General features: G+C 41.1%; 1 protein-coding gene across 4 annotated transcripts in view; it reads right to left on the reverse strand.

Moving 5' to 3' along the window:
* The window catches only part of ATRN (attractin), a 177577-nt gene that overhangs the window by 24113 nt on the left and 133246 nt on the right, over positions 1-20218 (reverse strand). For 3 of the 4 annotated variants that reach the window (XM_046678084.1, XM_046678087.1, XM_046678085.1), the window contains exon 25: positions 4767-4828. In XM_046678084.1, the coding sequence (XP_046534040.1) occupies positions 4767-4828 (62 nt within the window). Of the gene's footprint in view, positions 1-2684; positions 2744-4766; positions 4829-20218 lie in introns of those variants that run through there. The other variant, XM_046678086.1, reaches the window with a different exon arrangement.

Raw genomic sequence — 20218 nt, forward strand, 5'->3', positions numbered from 1 at the left:
AGGAGCTGAGGCCACGTTCACATGCCATCAGTAGCTACATAATTTTCTTTCCCATCTCACCTCCTATGCTTTATCTTGCATGGAGAGGGACGTAATACTGTCCCGGTCTCTGAATTCACACAACTTTCAGCTAACTCAGGGTTTCTCATTGCTAGCTGAACCTAAGAATCACTGGAGAACCTTTACAATATCACAATGATCAGTACCCATGCCAGACAATTAAATCAGCGTCTCCAGTGGGTAGGGGGCCCAGACAGCTGTTTTTTTTTTTTTAAGCTTCCCAGGTAGTTCTAAGGTATAGCCAGGGCTCAGTGTCATGAGATAACTGTTTCAGGCTCTCAGAACCCAATTTAAAATTTGTAGACAAGGCCTCTAATTGGCCTTGTTCATCTTTGCATGTCAAACTGTAGGTTCGTCTATGTATGAGCTGCCCTTAAACTCCAGACTGTTAAATAACTGCATTAAAGGGTGATTAAGTGCTATAATAAAAACATGAGTAGGGCAGAGTCCAAGAAGGGGTGGACTCCAGGGTGAATATGTCTGGAGAAGACTTCGTAGAGTAGGCATAGAGTAGGCAATTAGGCTGGATTTTGAAGGAGTAATATGACAGGTCAGTGGGATGGGGTTTAATACCTTTGAGGCAAATGCAGAAGAGAACTAGGTAAGCGCACCACCCCTCCAGGTCCAGCTGCTCACATGGCCAAAAAGGAAGGAAATGACAACTATCTTGGAGGGACTCAAAATTTAGTGGAAGTCACAGGGAAAAGATTCATGAAATACTGAATTTGCAAGAATATAGGATTATTCTTTGGTCCCACTCTGGAGGAACCATGGAAGATGGCTCATGGCGGTGAGTCCTGGCTGCCTGGCACCAAGCAGAATAAAAAAATGTTGGGAGGGGTGAAAAGAGATATTGGGATTTTAATTACTCTGTGGTAACACGAGAGTGGGCAGTTTCCTTTTGGAGTCTACATTTCTGTGGAAAGAAGAGATTTCCTTGTGAACAGGGGGAGGTTTCATAAATTTCCAGCATTCCATATTGCTGGGACAGAGGTCCTGTGGTGCCCACTCGGCTCCAATAAGCTAAGCTGGGTATACTGTGAAAAAGGAAATAAAAGAGAGTGAATTCCTGGCCTAGTGGAGGTGTGGCCTTGGAGGTGAAGTAATTAACATCCTGCCTTGATTCACTGATTCAGATTCACAGTTTCTAAGGTCTATCCATTTGGAAAAATAATAAAGCTATATCCAAGTAGATTCCAGATGGATAAAGGAAGACCTAAACATGAAAAAACAACAGTAGATAAAATACTCATGAAGAAAATACAGGAAAAGACTGACACATCTGCTTGGTAAAAAACGGGGTTAAAAGACAAACAACTGAACACACAACATGTTAATGGTCACAAAATACAATGAGGTCCTAAATTTCAGTAAGAAAAAGGCAAATATCCCAATAGAAATATGAGCAAAGGATATGAACAGGTAATTCAAAACAAGAACTCTAAGAGATCAGTAAATACCACTCATAATTAAATCCAAATTCACACAAGATACCAGCGATACCTCCCAGAATGACAAACTGAAAAATAATGACAATTTCTAGTGTTGCTGAGAAATAGTAATAGTAAGAAAAATGGCAGAAATAATAAGAGAAATTACATTCCTGCTGTAGGAGTATAAATTCATGCAACTGTTCTGAGGGGCCACTTGGCAGTGTTTTCACATTTTGATATAGCAACTATAGGACAAAAAATTTTCCCAGAGAGATATTCATAGAAAAATGCAAAGACATATGCAACAAAAATTGAGGACAATCTAAGAGTCAATCAAAAGAGGAATGGTTAAATAAAATATAGTACTCATACTATGGGAAAAGCTGCTTAGAAAAATGAGGTGAATCTCCACACGGGAAAAGTTAACCACAGAACACTGAGTAAAAAAGCAAGTTACATAACAACACATAAAGAGGTAGCCCATTTTACAAACCAAAGAATTGGAAAAACCACAATTTACATATAGTGTATATACACAGGGAAAAGATTTTGGCAACATATACACCAAAATATTAACAGTGGTAAATTTCTACATAATAGGATTAGGGGAAGTTTGAACTTTATCTTTATGTTGTCTGAAGTTTTCTTACGAACATAAATTACTTTTGGTATTTTATAAGAATTCTTGTCTTCATGTTGATTTTCTACTTTAAAAAGCCTGAATGAAGACTTAACATTTTGCTTTAAAATATTTATATAGTTTAGCATTATTTCATCACATCTTTTTAGACTGTCCCTATAAATTTTTTCCTTTTGCGTTATCTGTACCATTGCTGTCCAAGAGAATTGTAATGCGAGCCACATATGTAATTTTAAATGTTGTGGTTGCCACATTAAAAAGTAAAAAGAAACAGGTGAAATTAATTTATATATTATTATATTAATTAGTAATATAGCTTTATTTAACCCAAGATAGCCAAAACATCATTTGAACATGTGACCAATATAAAAATTATTGAGGGGGCTAGCCTGGTGGCGCAGTGGTTAAGTGTGCACGTTCCGCTTTGGCGGCCCGGGGTTCACCGGTCCGGATCCCGGGTGCGGACATGGCACCACTTGGCAAGCCATGCTGTGGTAGGCATCCCACATATAAAGTAGAGGAAGATGGGCATGGATGCTAGCTCAGGGCCAGTCTTCCTTAGCAAAAAGAGGAAGATTGGCAGCAGTTAGCTCAGGGCTGGCTAATCTTCCTAAAAAAAAATAAATAAATAAATAAAATAAAAAATTATTGAGATATGTTCCATTCTTATTTTCTAATAAGTCTTCAAAATCCAGTGTGTAATTAATTAATTAATTAATTAAATCTGCTTTTTCTCCCCATGTCCCTCCAGTACATAGTTGTATATTTTAGTTGTGGGTCCTCCTAGCTGTGGCATGTGGGACACCACCTCAGTGTGGCCTGATGAGTGGTGCCACGTCCACATCAGTGAAACCCTAGGCTGCCAAAGTAGAGTGCGAACTTAACCACTCACCACGGGACCGACCCCGAGTGTGTATTTTATATTTATAAGTATACCTCAATTTGAACATAAATTTTTATCAGAAAATATTTGATGTGTATTTAGATTTCATAAAATTCACATTTGAAAAAGTAGATTCACATATCCAGGTTGTTCTAAATGTACTTAAAAGTTTTCTGATAATTTAATCATATTATCAGTTTTTAAATTACATTTAAATTAGTTAACATTAAATAAAATGGGGGCCAACCCAGTGGCGCAGCAGTCGAGTTCACACCCTCCACTTTGGTAGCCCGGGGTTTGCCGGTTTAGGTCCTGGATGTGGACCTACACATCGCTTATCAAGCCATGCTGTGGCAGGTGTCCCACATATCAAACAGAGGAAGATGGGCACAGATGTTAGCTCAGGGCCAGTCTTCCTCAGCTAAAAAGAGGATTGGTGGTGGATGCTAGCTCAGGGCTAATCTTCCTCGGAAAAAAAATTAAATTAAATGAAACATTGAGTTTCTCAGTCATACTAGCTACATTTCAAGTGCTCACAAGCTACATGTGACTAGCAGCCATCAAATCCATACCAATCTTTTAGCTTTTTGTTTGTTACTATATAGTTTTTATTCCTACTTGATTATTCATCACTTAAAACAAGTTTGAACCTTATCTGTTTCCTTGGTTATGTAATATGTCTCACTGGTCAATCTGGTTTTGTGCCAGTGCCACACTGATCACTATAGCTCAACAAAATGCTCACTATCCAGGAGGGCTAGTGGACTGTCTCCACACCCTCTCCATTTTTTTCTCAGTCATTCTTTCTTGATCTAGATATGCTGTAATTTTGAACAATTTTCTTAAACAAAGTAATGCAAACATATGTAAATTTCATTTTTGTTGGTGAAATATAAAAATATAATTGATTTTTTTCTTTCTTAGAAATACTGAATGTCTTTATTAGATTCTCTTATCTCCCTCCAAGAGTGGAGGGATACAACAGTTATTTCTCAGTGGAGAAGTTATCATCCAGAAATTACATGAGTGGAAGGAAGGGGATTTTGTGTACTTATGGCGTGGTGGGAGTTGTTGGGTGAGGTAACATAAGACAATAAATCCTCATCTTCTAGAGTAGGACATCAAAAGATACCGGGACTAAAAAGTCAAGAAATAGTGCAAGCATGGAGAAGTAAAAACCAGCTGAAACAATTTCAAGTGTAGCGAAGTGAGGGGTGGGAAGGTGTGGGGCAGGATGCTGCCGCTTTGTCTTACAAGCACTGTAGCACTTGTCTTTTTCAATTATGTGTATATAGTATTTTCATAAAAACAAAATCAAACTGAAAAAAATATATATAAAAATAAGACTTCGAAGGGCCTAACAAGTCACTTTAAGCTTTAAAACTCTGGTTAATCACGTGAATCATCTCTTGAACAAGAGGAATCATACATGTGGCACATATAAGTAAGTGTTGCTTCAACCCCAAATTCTCCCCACATGAAGAGCCAAATTATCTACATTTTAGTATAGGGTACATGAAAAGCTGTCTCAAAAGGCCAGAACATATAAACCAAATGTTTTCAATTTATCAGATTAGACTGAATTTACACTTTTGTAACTGACATGTAACTTTTCAGGAACATATATAAAGTTAGTTTGATCTGTTGTGCAAACACACAGGATTATTCATTTATCTTTCATTAGCTGATAATTAACGGAATTAAGCGCCTGAATCAAAACAACAGATATAGTTTGTATAAGTGAAATTACCTGAAAAAAGTCACGAAGAACTGTACCAGGTCCATAAAATTGCTGTGCTGGGAGAAGGCAATCTGTGACAGAGAACAGGTAGTGTGATTAGTAGGTTACAAAACAGCACCATTAACTCAGCCTTCTTGGTTCAAGAGTTAAGTTTAAAGGCATACTTTAAATTTTCAAGAAGAATTTAATGAAATTTCTGTCAATTGAGGAAAAGTGCCTCATCCCTGTAGTTTCTTTTCTTGCTTAACTGCCAACCTAAAAGTACTATCTGAGGCTTTGACACAAACTCCCACAGCACCCCTCTGCTCTTGACATCAGATCTGTGTTCCAGTCTAACCGTGAAGACTTCTTGGACTCCCACATGAAAACCCCAATGACAAGCAGGGCAGCTTGCCCCCTTGTGCCTTCATCAAGAGCAAATGCTCTCCTGGTCTGTTCCAAATTCCAACTCCTGGATCTTCCCTGAGGTGGGTAGCCTCACCTTGTGCCCTTCATATCTTTGACACTTATGTGCTTAATATGTATGCACTTCAAGATAGTGTCTTTTTTTTTTTAACCGAATCTCAAGTTTTACTACATTGAATATCATCTGACAATCAATATAACACCAATGGGAACTTAAATGACTTTATTATGCAGTTAACAGTCTTTACACCCAGAATATAAAAAATCCCTAATGTAGTTGATAAATCCAAGACACCAATGACTAAGAGAGGCAATGTTTTGTGTACTACTAAGAAAAAGCACTGCCAATTAAACTAACGATTTTAAACTTTTAAAATCATTGACTGTAAGGTGCATCATAATTTCAGAGATATTAGAACATGAAAAAATGTGCACCTCAATATTTATTACTAAGTTTGATAACTGTGTCCTTACTATTACCTATGATACACGTAGTACCAGCCATGGTACATAGTGTGCTCTCTGCTTTTTTAAGGGAACACAGCCCTTCCTTGAGAGATAATGGTACTACAAATGAAATAGTTATTGAATAAAATCATAATTGTTCAAGTACAGACAGTAAGTATAACAAGAATCACAGAGATAAACGATCAGCATCTTGTTTTTCTAATCCCACCCAACTCCCCGACTTTGTCAACCCCTACCCTATAGTAATGCAAGAAAAGTGCTAACCCCAAGCCCCAGCACAGTAACAAGTCAATGCTTTGGGTTCTTCTTACAGCTAGGCTCACAGAGGCAGAAGAGGTTTCCACTGTTTTGCCTTTTTGATGGTTTTATTTTCTTTTTGACATTCCATAAATAAAGTTCCAATACCACCTAAACTGAAGTTTCTGTGTCCTCCTGGTAGCCACCATTTATAATCAGAAATATGAAGATACATAGATTTAACTCATAGATAAGGAGAAACCCACTTCTTTGCTTTTCATTCATTTATTACAGTAACCAGTCTTAAATAAGAAGGTTCCCTGAGAGAAGGAAAGCTGCAGAATATGGCCACAGCCCTCACATAAAAGCTTTTTAATAATGGGGCCAGCCTGGTGGCGCAGCAGTTAAGTGCACACGTTCTGCTTCGGCGGCCCAGGGTTCACCGGTTCGGATCCCAGGTGCAGACATGGCACCGCTTGGCAAGCCATGCTTGTGGTAGGCGTCCCACATATAAAGTAGAGGAAGATGGGCACAGATGTTAGCTCAGGGCCAGTCTTCCTCAGCAAAAAGAGGAGGGTTGGTAGCAGATGCCAGCTTAGGGCTAATCGTCCTCAAAAAAAAAAATTAAAAAAAAAAAAAAGCTTTTTAATAAGACTGGAGAAGAACAATTATATCAACAAGGTTATTCAATCTTGAAGAATGAAGATTCCAGGTTACAACACATAAAGGAGAAGAAAATAGATTCGAGTCCACCCAATTCTGTTGAGATTTTAATCTTTTAAAACATTAGTATGTCCTCAGTGTTTCAACTTAAAGAAATCCATGAAATGCTTTTACTTGTTGTGGGGTACCAAAAAGTTTGGATGCTAATGGCACCTTCTAAAAACCTATCCAGTGTCCAGGTGCCCTGTGCCATGTAACACTCTTCAGGGCAGCTACCCCAGCTCTAAGATCCCAACAATTAGCCTGATGTCTTGCTGAAGAAGGGCCATACCACATTCATGCCCAATTTAAAATCATAAAGAATCTATATAAACTGGCTGCCAGCGTTGCTGGTATCCAAGACACATTACTCTAAAAGGGGTTCTTTTTTCTTGAATGTTTATCATCTAAGTCTCCACAGTTACAAGGTTTCACAGCAAAGCAAAAGTCTTAACATAAAAATGTTTATGAATGGATTGGCCTTAGAAACATCTAGCCCTGCTTAACACCGCACCCACTGTGTCAATCTTGGTTGATTAATTGATTGATAGAGTGATGAACTTAATTGTCCAAACTGAGAACTTCTGAGAGTGAAGGCAAGTGCTATTAAAAATTACACTAGGATAACAAGCAGGAATTGGGCTGACCTGCTTACAGACTGTCAGACAATGCAAACCAACTGCAAAATCAATCTTGCAAAAGACAAGATTTTAGTGAAACTGATGTTGGATAACCGATCACACAAAATCACTGACAAAGACTTGCCCAAATTATAAACTGGAGAGGGACAAAGGATAAAGACATAAGTCCTTCAAAATACTCTGAATAGGATTAAGAGAGGATCTTGAGAAAGCTGATGAGGTCCTTGACTATTTTTAAATCACGCTGTAAAGTAAAATCTGAAGTGAAGGACTCATTTGTGCTATCTTATCTCTGAGCACCATATGCACAACTGAAGCCATGCCTCTATCTTCTTATCTTGCATGACTTTTCTTCATAGCCTTCACATGTACATTTATTTATGGTCTTTTTCTTCCACTAGAAAATAAGATCCATGAGGGACTCTGCCGCTGACTACTATCTCTAGTGCCTAAAGCGGTGATTGGCATGTAAGAGGTGCTTAATAAATATTTGCTGAATAAATGAATATGATAATTGGAAAACTAATGACCCCACTTCCTCCCTAAAACTCAGTAGGATCTAACTGAGTTTTCTTTCTTCTAAGAATTGGCTCATGGTTGCAACCATAATTTAACTTTGTTAACTATAAAATTAAAATAAACATTTTTCATTCTTTTGAGTTTCATTTTTCAAAATATTATCCCAATCAGACCTTTCCTTTCATGATTTATTATGAAAATGTTGAAATGTGTTTGTGGGCTTTTCTTGATACTGAAGATAATGAGGACTTCCTATAATAAAATCTATTTAATACAAAGAAGAAAATCTCGTTACAATTTATAAACAAAACACAATGTCATTCCTCTCGTTTTCCAAACAGTAGGTATCACTCTCCACACTCCAGGAAATCTAGAACGTATGTCCCCTCACATTTCCACAACCTGCTGGAAACTCAACTTCCCACAATATGTTTGATTAAGGTGTGCTTGCCCAGGGGGCTTTCTGGGCGTGTTAAATAAATTATGAAAAATGAAACTCAGAAACCTAGTCAGCCCCAGGATTTGGGGTAGGATATTGTAGACCTACACTTCTTAAGCGCTAATTTTGTGCTTCAGTCAAACAAGCGTTTTCAGGTTGCTGTGCCACTACAGCATGGGATCCTTCTGTCAACAGAGTGCCTTCCCTGCCCATTTGCAGTGCGGGTCCTCCCTGCCCCTTGTGGCCCAGCACAAATGCTCCCTTCCTGATTCAGGAGCCCCCTCCTCCAATGGGAATTGGCTCTCTCTTCTCCACACTCTCTCAATACTGATCGACTTTCCTTTCAGAGCATGAGATTATCACATTCTACCTTACACTATGGCTACGTACATAGAATATCTTGGAAAAGAAGATTCCTGTATTTTCTGTCTATAAAAATATCTATTTCTGACTTTAATTGTTGTTGCAGGAGAAAGAATAAAAAGCTAATTCCCTCCCTCCCACACAAGAGCAGATATACCTTTGTATTCCAAGAAGTAGACCATATTCTCAAACCTTGGAGAGCTTGTGACAAATCCTGAATCCTGGGCCCTATTCCTACTCCTGCAGCTTTAAGCTCCCCAGATGATTCTGATGTTGGTGTCCAGAGGACACACTTTAGGAGACTATGAAATAAGGAATTATAAAAAAAACAAATCTCCTCCCTTGCTCCTTCCCATGAACAATTTCTTTTGCATTTCAGGAACTACACTGAAAAAAATTTGTAATTTTTACTTGGAAGGTTCGGCCCCAAAAGAAATTAACTTTGATCTTCCCCAGGGGTGGGGATGCGGGTGAGGGGAAGGATGAGGGTACAGGAAGAGACGGTAGTGCTTTGAAACAAAGAGAGAGGCATGGCCCAAACCTTGAGACCAGGAAATGGAGAGGATGTTTTAGAGCTTTGAAAGTGCCAGGGAATATGGAGTGATTGCATGGTAGGGCTGGGGAGGTTCTGGAGCCTCCGTGCCCAAGCCTATCACATGGGAGCGAGGACAGCTGCCTTCAAACAAACCTCATGGCCATGGGCCAGGGTACCAGGATCAGCAGTCAATGAATGAAGATCAGAGGACCTTCCCCCAGATCTCTGGACTCAGTTAAGCCTGGAGGTTTCTGTATGTCCCTGAGAGGACGGGATGGGGCTCTGTGAAAAAAGAGGCCGAGAACAAATTTCTGATCACCTATGGTGGGTAGAGGCTGAGCCCAAGAATACTCTAAAAATAAGAAAAGTAAGACATTCCTTATACTCAACTACCATGGAACAAACTCTTTTTTTTTTTTAATTTTTTTTTATTAATGTTAGATTACAACCTTGTGAGATTTCAGTTGTACATTTTTGTTAGTCATGTTGTGGGTACACCACTTCCCCCTTTGTGCCCTCCCCCCACCCCCCCTTTTCCCTGGTAACCACCGATCAGATCTCCTTATCAATATACTAACTCCCACCTATGAATGGAGTCATATAGAGTTCGTCTTTCTCTGACTGGCTTATTTCGCTTAACATAATACCCTCGAGGTCCATCCACGTTGCTGTGAATGGGCCAATTTTGTCTTTTTTTATGGCTGAATAGTATTCCATTGTGTATATATACCACATCTTCTTTATCCAATCATCAGTTTCTGGGCATGTAGGTTGGTTCCACATCTTGGCTATTGTAAATAATGCTGCGATGAACATAGGGGTGCAACGGACTCTTGAGATTTCTGACTTCAGGTTCTTAGGATAGATACCCAGTAATGGGATGGCTGGGTCATAGGGTATTTCTATTTTTAACTTTTTGAGAAATCTCCATACTGTTTTCCATAGTGGCTGTACCAGTTTGCATTCCCACCAACAGTGTATGAGGGTTCCTTTTTCTCCACAACCTCTCCAACATTTGTCGTTCTTGGTTTTGGATGTTTTTGCCAATCTAACGGGGGTAAGGTGATATCTTAGTGTAGTTTTGGTTTGCATTTCCCTGATGATTAGCGATGATGAACATCTTTTCATGTGTCTATTGGCCATATTCATATCTTCTTTTGAGAAATGTCTGTCCATGTCCTCTGCCCATTTTTTGATCGGGTTGTTTGTTTTTTTGTTGTTAAGCCGTGTGAGTTCTTTGTATATTATGGAGATTAACCCTTTGTCGGATAAGTGGCTCGTAAATATTTTTTCCCAATTAGTGAGCTGTTTTTTTGTTTCAATCCTGTTTTCCCTTGCCTTGAAGAAGCTCTTTAGTCTGATGAAGTCCCATTTGTTTATTCTTTCTATTGTTTCCCTCAACTGAGAAGTTACAGTGTCCGAAAAGATTCTTTTGAAACTGATGTCAAAGAGTGGACTGCCTATATTCTCTTCCAAAAGACTTATTGTCTCAGGCCTAATCTTTAGGTCTTTGATCCATTTTGAGTTTATTTTGGTGTGTGGTGAAAAAGAATGGTCAATTTTCAGTCTTTTGCATGTGGCTGTACAGTTTTCCCAGCACCATTTGTTGAAGAGACTTTCTTTTCTCCATTGTAGGCCCTCTGCTCCTTTGTCAAAGATTAGCTGTCCATAGATGTGTGGTTTTATCTCTGGGCTTTCAATTCTGTTCCATTGATCTGTGGACCTGTTTTTGTACCAATACCATGCTGTTTTGATCACTGTAGCTTTGTAGTATGTTTTGAAATCGGGGATTGTGATTCCGCCGGCTTTGTTTTTCTTGCTCAGGATTGCTTTAGCAATTCGCGGTCTATTGTTGCCCCATATGAATTTTAGGATTCTTTGTTCAATTTCTGTGAAGAATGTTCTTGGGATTCTGATTGGGATAGCATTGAATCTGTAGATTGCTTTAGGTAGTATGGACATTTTAACTATGTTTATTCTTCCAATCCATGTGCATGGAATGTCTTTCCATCTCTTTATGTCATCGTCAATTTCTTTCAAGAAAGTCTTGTAGTTTTCATTGTATAGATCCTTCACTTCTTTGGTTAAGTTTATCCCAAGGTATTTTATTCTTTTCGTTGCGATTGTGAATGGGATTGAGTTCTTGAGTTCTTTTTCTGTTAGTTCATTGTTAGTGTATAGAAATGCTACTGATTTATGCACGTTAATTTTATACCCTGCTACTTTGCTGTAGTTGTTGATTATTTCTAATAGTTTTTCTATGGATTCTTTGGGGTTTTCTATATATAAGATCATGTCGTCTGTAAACAGCGAGAGTTTTACTTCTTCGTTACCTATTTGGATTCCTTTTATTTCTTTTTCCTGCCGAATTGCTCTGGCCAGCACCTCCAGTACTATGTTGAATAGGAGTGGTGAAAGTGGGCACCCTTGTCTTGTTCCTGTCCTCAGAGGGATGGCTTTCAGTTTTTGTCCATTGAGTATGATGTTGGCTGTGGGTCTGTCATATACGGCCTTTATTATGTTGAGGTACTTTCCTTCTATACCCATTTTATTGAGGGTTTTTATCATAAATGGGTGTTGGATCTTGTCGAATGCTTTCTCTGCATCTATTGAGATGATCATGTGGTTTTTGTTTTTCATTTTGTTGATGTAGTGTATCACGTTGATTGACTTGCAGATGTTGAACCATCCCTGTGTCCCTGGTATAAATCCCACTTGATCATGGTGTATAATCTTTTTGATGTATTGCTGTATTCGGTTTGCCAAAATTTTGTTGAGGATTTTTGCATCTATGTTCATCAGTGATATCGGCCTGTAGTTTTCTTTCTTTGTGTTGTCCTTGTCAGGTTTGGGGATCAGAGTGATGTTGGCTTCATAGAATGTGTTAGGGAGCACTCCATCTTTCTCAATTTTCTGGAACAGTTTGAGAAGAATAGGTATTAAGTCTTCTTTGAATGTTTGGTAGAATTCTCCAGAGAAGTCGTCCGGTCCTGGACTCTTATTTTTGGGGAGGTTTTTGATTACCGTTTCTATTTCCTTACTTGTGATTGGCCTATTCAGATTCTCCATTTCCTCCTGATTCAGTTTGGGGAGATTGTAGGAGTCTAGGAATTTGTCCATTTCTTCCAGGTTGTTCAATTTGTTGGCATATAGTTTTTCATAGTATTCTCTTATGATCTCTTGTATTTCATTGGTATCTGTTGTGATTTCTCCTCTGTCATTCCTGATTTTATTAATTTGCGATTTCTCTCTTCTTTTCTTGGTGAGTCTGGCTAAAGGTTTGTCAATTTTGTTAATTCTTTCGAAGAACCAACTCTTTGTTTCATTGATCCTTTCTATTGTCTTTTTTGCTTCAATATAGTTTATTTCTGCTCTTATTTTTATTATTTCCCTCCTTCTACTGACTCTGGGCTTTGTTTGTTCTTCTTTTTCTAGTTCTGTTAGGTGTCGTTTGAGGTTGCTTATGTGAGCTTTTTCTTGTTTAGTGAGGTGAGCCTGTATTGCGATGAATTTCCCTCTTAGGACTGCTTTTGCTGCATCCCAAATGATTTGGTATGTCGTGTTCTCATTTTCATTTGTCTCCAGATAATATTTGATTTCTTCTTTAATTTCTTCAATGATCCATTGTTTGTTGAGAAGCGTGTTGTTTAGTCTCCACATTTTTGCACCTTTCTCTGCTTTTTTCTTGTAGTTCATTTCTAGTTTCATAGCATTATGATCAGAAAAGATGCTTGATATTATTTCAACTCTCTTGTATTTATTGATGTTTGCTTTGTTTCCCAAAATATGGTCAATCCTTGAGAATGTTCCATGTGCACTTGAGAAGAATGTGTAACCTGCTGTTTTTGGATGAAGTGTTCTATATATATCTATTAAGTCCATCTGGTCTAATTTTTCATTTGATTCTATTATTTGCTTGTTGATTTTCTGTCTGGATGTTCTGTCCATTGGTGTTAATGGTGTGTTGAGGTCCCCTACTATTATTGTATTGTTGTTGATGTCTTCTTTTAGTTCTATTAAGAGTTGCTTTACAAATTTTGGTGCTCCTGTGTTGGGTGCGTATATAAGTGTTATGTCTTCTTGGTGAAGAGTCCCTTTTATCATTATATACTGTCCCTCTTTGTCTTTCTTTATCTGCTTTGCTTTGAAATCTACCTTGTCTGATATTAGTATAGCGACACCTGCTTTCTTTTGTTCATTATTAGCTTGGAGTATTGTTCTCCATCCCTTCACTCTGAGTCTGTGTTTGTCTTTGGGGCTGAGGTGTGTTTCCTGGAGGCAGCATATTGTTGGGTCTTGTTCTTTGATCCATCCTGCCACTCTGTGTCTTTTGATTGGGGAGTTCAATCCATTTACATTTAGAGTGATTATTGAGATGTGGGGGCCTACCACTACCATCTTGTGTCTTGTTTTCCGGTTTTCTTCAATTTCCTTTGTTTCTCGTCCCATGGTTTAATCTGTTCTGATGAAGAGCTGCTACTCTCTGTTGTTGTCCTTGTACTTATCTCCTCTGCTCTTGATTTTGTAGCCCCTTTCCTTTTTTGGATTTTTCAGGAATGAGGGTTTTCCTGAGGATTTCCTGAAGAGGAGGTTTTGTGGCAATGAACTCCCTTAATTTTTGTTTATCTGGGAAAGTTTTTACTTCTCCATCGTATTTGAAAGATATTTTCGCTGGGTAGAGAATTCTCGGCTGTAGATTTTTTTCCTTCAGATTTTTGAATATATCATTCCACTCTCTTCTAGCCTGTAAAGTTTCTGCTGAGAAATCTGCTGATAGCCTGATGGGGGTTCCTTTGTAGGTTAGTTTCTTTTGCCTGGCTGTCCTTAGTATTTTCTCCTTGTTGTTGACTTTTGCTAGCTTCACTACTATATGGCGTGGAGTTGGTCTTCTTGCATTGATGAAGTTTGGAGATCTATTGGCTTCTGTCACCTGAAGATCCATCTCCCTCACCAGATTTGGGAAGTTCTCAGCCATTATTTCTTTGAATAGGCTTTCTGCCCCTTTCTCCTTCTCTTCTCCCTCTGGTATACCTATAATCCTTACGTTGCATCTCCTAATTGTGTCTGATAATTCTCGGAGAGTTTCTTCATTTCTTTTTAGTCTTACTTCTCTCTCCTCCTCTGCCTGCAGCAATTCTATATTGCCATCTTCCAAATTGCTAATTCTTTCCTCCATATTATCGGCCCTACTGTTCAGTGCATCTAGATTTTTCTTAATCTCCTCTATTGTGTTCTTCATTTCCAATATTTCTGTTTGGTTCTTCTTTATCGTATCAAACTCTTTTGTGACATAGCTCCTGAACTCGTTGAGTTGTCGGTCAGAATTCTCTCTTAACTCATTGATTATTTTAATGATGGCTGTTTTGAAGTCATCATCATTTAGGTTATATATCTCATTTTCTTTGGGATTGTTTTCTGTGTATTTGTTATTTTCCTTCTGTTCTGGAGATTTAATGTATTTTTTCATATTGCTTGATGTTGTTGATTTGTGCCTCCGCATGGAGATAGAGTTTAGTTGCTCCTTTCACTTGTTTCTGCTGCTGCGGTGGGGGAGCAGCTGTTTATACTGCACCAACCAGGAACCCTATCCACGGTTGCTAACTGGGCTTGGGCCCCTCCTCGTAGTCACAGTGGTCCTTTGGATTCCCTCCTCTGCCATGGGGGCCGTCACAGGGGGGGCTTCAGCCTGCTGGTGCCGACTGCTGCAGCCCACCTAGACATGCTCCCTCCTTGGGGTCTGCAATGGTGTTATGGGCTTTTCCAGCGGCCAGGGGTAGGATCACTTATATCTGTCGCTCCGTCACTGTCGGCACTCACAAAATCTCACTTGTCCACTATGGGTCGCAGGAGAGCTATTGGCATCTTCTACAGTCTGTGGTTACTTCACCTAGCTATGCTACTTTTGTCCCGGGGTCTTCCAACCTTGTGGCTGCCAGATGGGTGCTTTCTACGAGTGCTGTGCAGAGGCTTTCCCTGAGGCTGCTGTGAGCCTGTAGGGTTTCCCCCTAGGCTACGGAGCTGGGTCGCTGGAACTCCACCCAGCCCCAGTCCTGTTCCCCAGGAACTCGGGGAGCCCTTTGCCCTGTCTTGGGGGATAGCCGGAGATCCTGATTTCAGTGGTAGCTGGTCAGCTGCTGCCCTGCCTGATATTCTCCTCTCTGGGACCCTCCTGGTGTTGTGAATGCTGGGCCTGGCCCCTCCTCTAATGGCAGGCAGAGAGTTTTGTCTGCTGCCCGGGCGGAACTCTGGAGCTTCCCCTCCAGGGCGTGGAGCCGGCCTCTGGAGCTTCACCCAGCCCCAGTCCTCTCCGAGATCTCCGAGATCTCCGGCAATCCCTAGCCCCCACGGGGCAGGCAACGGCAGCTGGAGGTCACCTCGCCCTCTGGGATTCTCTCCGGGACCTTCCCAGAGTTATGGATGCTGGGTGTGGCTCCTCCGCTAATGGCAGACAGAGAGTTTTGTCTGCAGCCCGGGCAGAACTCTGGAGCTTCACCCAGCCCCAGTCCTCTCCGAGATCTCCGGCAATCCCTAGCCCCACGGGGCGGGCAACGGCAGCTGGGGGTCACCCCGCCCTCTGGGATTCTCTCCGGGACTTTCCCCTTTCCTGGAGTTGTGAATGCTAGGCGTGGCCCCTCCGCTAATGGCAGACAGAGAGTTTTGTCTGCTGCCCGGGCGGAACTCTGGAGCTTCCCCTCCAGGGCACGGAGTCGGCCTCTGGAGCTTCACCCAGCCCCAGTCCGCTCCGAGATCTCCGGCAATCCCTAGCCCCACCGTGCAGGCAGTGGCAGCTGGGGGACCTCCGCACCCTCAGCGATTCTCTCTGGGACCCTCCAGGCGCCATGAACACTAGGTGGGATCTCCCCGCCAATGGTGGGGAGAGACTCTCCCCGCGGGCTCAGGTGTGTAATTCTAGAGTTTCCCTCTGCGTTTAGGAGTAATTGCGGGGGGTTTAGATAGGGTTCTGGTCACCTGTTTCCACCGTCACTCCTCTGTTGTGTGCTCGCTCCTGCCCTAGATGTGTGTTGATCTTCTGGGGGGCGTCCATTGGAAGAAAGCCGCTTGCAGGTACTAGGCTGTTCGGTCGGGGTCGGAGAGTTTTCACCTATTTCCACATCCTCCCGGAGGAAAGTCCGTCCGCCTTCCGATGTATAGTCACGTGGGTCTCTCAGACGTCCTGAGATGCTGTCTGGATATCCTTTGTTAAGCGATAAGTGTCCAAATAATTGTAGACTCGAAGCGGGAGAGACAAAGAGGACTACTCACGGCGCCATCTTGGATCCAACTCCCAAATTCTTTTTTTTAGCATACATAATTTGTATCTACTGTGCACAATCCACAAAGTAGATACTCAAAAACTTGAATGAATGGATAAATGAATATTGAAAGAATAGAAAAAAATCCACTGTTTAATATGGAAGGTTTGAAAAGAGAGAAGGAAAGACCTCTAAGTTGCCTTTATCTTCTCCACCAAGCACCATCTTCATTGTTACGAGCATGCAAGACATGAAGAGGATAGGAAAGACAAGTTGGGCACACAGTGAGGTGAAGCTTTCTAGCTTCGAGGCAGCACCTGTCAGGCTCTGAGAAAACCCAGCGTCTCTGTGTACCTGGTAGAATCTCTGTGGGCTGCCCCCATGGCACCCTGAGGCCAGCAGCTCCATCCAGGGCTCAGCTCCACCTAGTTTGGGAGCTTGTCCAGACCAGGGCCCCGCTCCAACAAGACTCCCTCCGAGAGGCCAGGCTCTGCAGACACTAAAGATCTCACATCAGGCCACCAGAGAGGGCCTAAGTGGCCATGGCTGCCATCTGGACTCCTGACTTCACCATGCCAATCCTGCCACATAGTTCTGGACACTGCAAGACTGGAAGCCAGGAGAGGACTGATTCCTCCCATAGGAACTGTCTACAAACAGATTTCCACTCAGGCCTCAGCTGTGCCCAGGCTGGAAGATTCTGTGACCAGTGGCTGAGCATATTCTAACCTGAGTCCAGTGCTGCCACCTCAAGTTTTGCTGTGACACAAAATACCTTTTCTTGAAAAAAAACAAAAAGGAAAACCAAAGTTCTATATGGAATTCTACGTTGAGACCACAGGCCCTGGACTGGATCCCAGTGCCCATCACCTGGCCTCACACACCACCCACATAATGCTGGTTTGTGCTGGCACAGAAAATGTATACCCAAGCTCTGGTCAGAGCCTCAAGGCCAGTTAATACCCTCGAGCCACTCATTCCTGACGTGCAAGCTAACACTCACCATCTGTCCACTCCCAACCGCCCACCTCAATACTGCTCTGTGCTTTCTTCCCCAAATTTCCTTCCAGCCACTCCTTTCCACCACTCTCCAGAATTCCTATTCCATTTTCCCATGTTCATTAACAATTTAAAAATCATTAAGAACTACATATACTTGGTTGAAATATCAGCAAGTACAAAGGGGCTAATCATGCAAACCAACAGTTCCTGCTTTCTCTCCTCTTTTAAGGCTTCTCTCCAGAGGCCCCCACCTTTAAATATTTCTTTTCAGTTCTTCTGGGGGTTACCTTTTTATCACTAACGCTTTTTTAAAACTTGTCATTTCTTGATTAGCCACTTTAGGTATCACTTACTGACTTCCTACTATAATAGAAGGTGATTTAGGCCATCATCCCCTCCTCTACTTCCAATATAGCTATATCACTGTTTTTAGTGCCTTTGTTAGTTTCTGTGTCATTATCCTGAGGGTGATGGTGATGGAAAGATGTCAACAACGACAGGATATGGATATAACACCCTTGGATACAGGGAGAGGATGTGCGAGTTACCCACAAACAGCTTCAGGAGACAGTACAGCCACAGCCCACTGGAAGGTAACTTCCCAGGCCTCACAGCCTACTGGGAGGAGCCCTCAGGCCTCTTGATGCACCCCTGCCTGGGGGTGAAGTCAGTAGCTCTCAGGAAGCTCCTTTTGCCATTTTCACCAGTGTAGGGTATGCTGGGCTGAGAGACAGGTTTTTGCCCCTGACCACTGACTGTTCTAGAGACTGCCCAATAGTCACCAATAGCTGGTAAAACCTGAGTACAATGCAGTGTGCTTCCTGCGAAGTAAGACAGAAGGTCAGTTCTGACAGACATCCCAGCTGGCCTAGATGTGCTATGTCCCAGCTGGCCTAGGCTGCAGGTCCAGCTGAGACATATTCCTGTAGCTACTTTTAGGAGTTTAAATAATATACTTGGACTTTTATTTCTTGCTCTATCACTTGTATTATCTTTCTCATTTTTTTTTTATCATGGAAAATTTAAAACTTTTTTAAAAAGTAGAGAAAATAGTATAATGAACACAGTGTGCTTATCATCAGCTTTAATAATTACCAGCTCATGGCCAATCTTGTTTCATTCATATTCTACCCACTTTCCCCATGATCATATTATTTTGAAGTAAATCCCAGGCTTCCTATCATTTCATTCTTAAGTATTTCAATATAGACAGTATCTCTTAACTACCCTCTTTGTAAAAATTAGGGATGCGTGCATCCTCACCCCTTCCTTTTCTGCTGTCCTCAACCCTTTTGACAAAATTTCACCCTAGAACAATTCAATCCTCTAACACCACACTGTGTAGACTGCAACAACAAATTCTTGGTCTCCAAATCCAGCTGGCTCTTCAACACTGGTCAGCAATCACTCTGATAATATCAGAAAAAGCTGTCAGTGCCTTTAGAAAAGTTACAAAAAAGAACTAAATTATGACACCAACCCTAAAGTTCTCGTACCTACAACTATGCATCCATCTAATGCACGTTTATAGAGTGTCTACAACTGATTAAGACTATGCTATAACACTGAGGACACAGAAATATAAAACAGAGTCCTTGTCCTTAAGGTAATCCTTGTATAGTGAAAAACCAGACAAGTACACAGCTGTGGAGGCACAGATGAGGAAAGGAAGTTGCTATGGGATATGCCTAAGTGTTATCAGATGGACCCCTCTTCTGGGTTTCTGAATACAAAGTCTACCTGAACTTCCTAACTCACGCCTGGCTACTTCTAATCCATTCTCCCAAGGGCTGACAGAGGAGTCTTTCAAAAACACTGATCTTAGGTCACTTCTTGGCTTAAAACATTTCAATGACTTCCAGTAGTTTTCAGGCTACAGTTCAAATCTCTCAGCTGAAACTTCCAGTCTCTTAGTGACAGCCTCTGTCTAGCTCTCCAGCATCTTGCTCACAAGCACTGTCACTTCAGCTCTGCTAAACTCCCAGTAGTTCTTCAAGGTGATTGGACATGACCTTTCCCCACTCTAAATACCCCCAATCCTTGACCTCATGTTCCTTAAGACTCAGCTCTGGTATTGCCTCTCTTCACTCAGACTCAGGTGACACAGGACACTTGTCTCTTCTCCCAGGGCTCCCAGAAGCACGAGGGCACACCCCACCACCCAGTGTCTGATATAGCTCCTGCTGTCCATTCATGGCTGCTGCTCTGGGCCAGAAATTCTGCTGAGTGAGGGGATTTTAAAGGAAGCCTACTGGGTCTTGGCTATAGAGATGACAGGAAAGAGGTCTGCTATAGATGGAGATTTATCCAACCCAGCCATAGGTGGTGTTCATGGATAGTGTGGATGAAACTGTCTAGGGAGAAAAGGTGCAGAGGAAACCCAAGGGAATAATGGCATTGAAGAGCTGAGAAGAAACAGCCAAACCACAGGTGAAAAGCAGAAGAGAGACTTTCAAGAAGGAATAATAAATAAGGATCATATTGAAAACCACAAGGTAGAACCTTAAATGCCTCTTGAAACAAAGAAAGACTCATACTTTACGTAATTTAATTCTAAATGTATTTCAGGGCTGTATAATTCTTAAAACTCTTAAGGTACAGATATCTAACACTAGGAGGTATGTATATAGATAAGTAGTATTATTACACAATAAATATAAACATTAAAAGTCTACCTGACATTATTCATAAGAGCCAGAGTGAAAACAACTCAAACACACATCAAGGGATGAAGAGATCAACAAAATGTGGTATATCCATAGACTGGAATATTATTCAATCTTAAAAGGAATGAATACATATTAAATATGGATGAACTTTGAAAATATTTGCTAAGTGAAATATGCCAGTCACGAATGACCACATATTATGTGATTCAATTTATATGAAATATCCAT

Source organism: Equus quagga, chromosome 12, assembly GCF_021613505.1.
Source record: "Equus quagga isolate Etosha38 chromosome 12, UCLA_HA_Equagga_1.0, whole genome shotgun sequence".
NCBI lineage: Eukaryota > Metazoa > Chordata > Mammalia > Perissodactyla > Equidae > Equus > Equus quagga.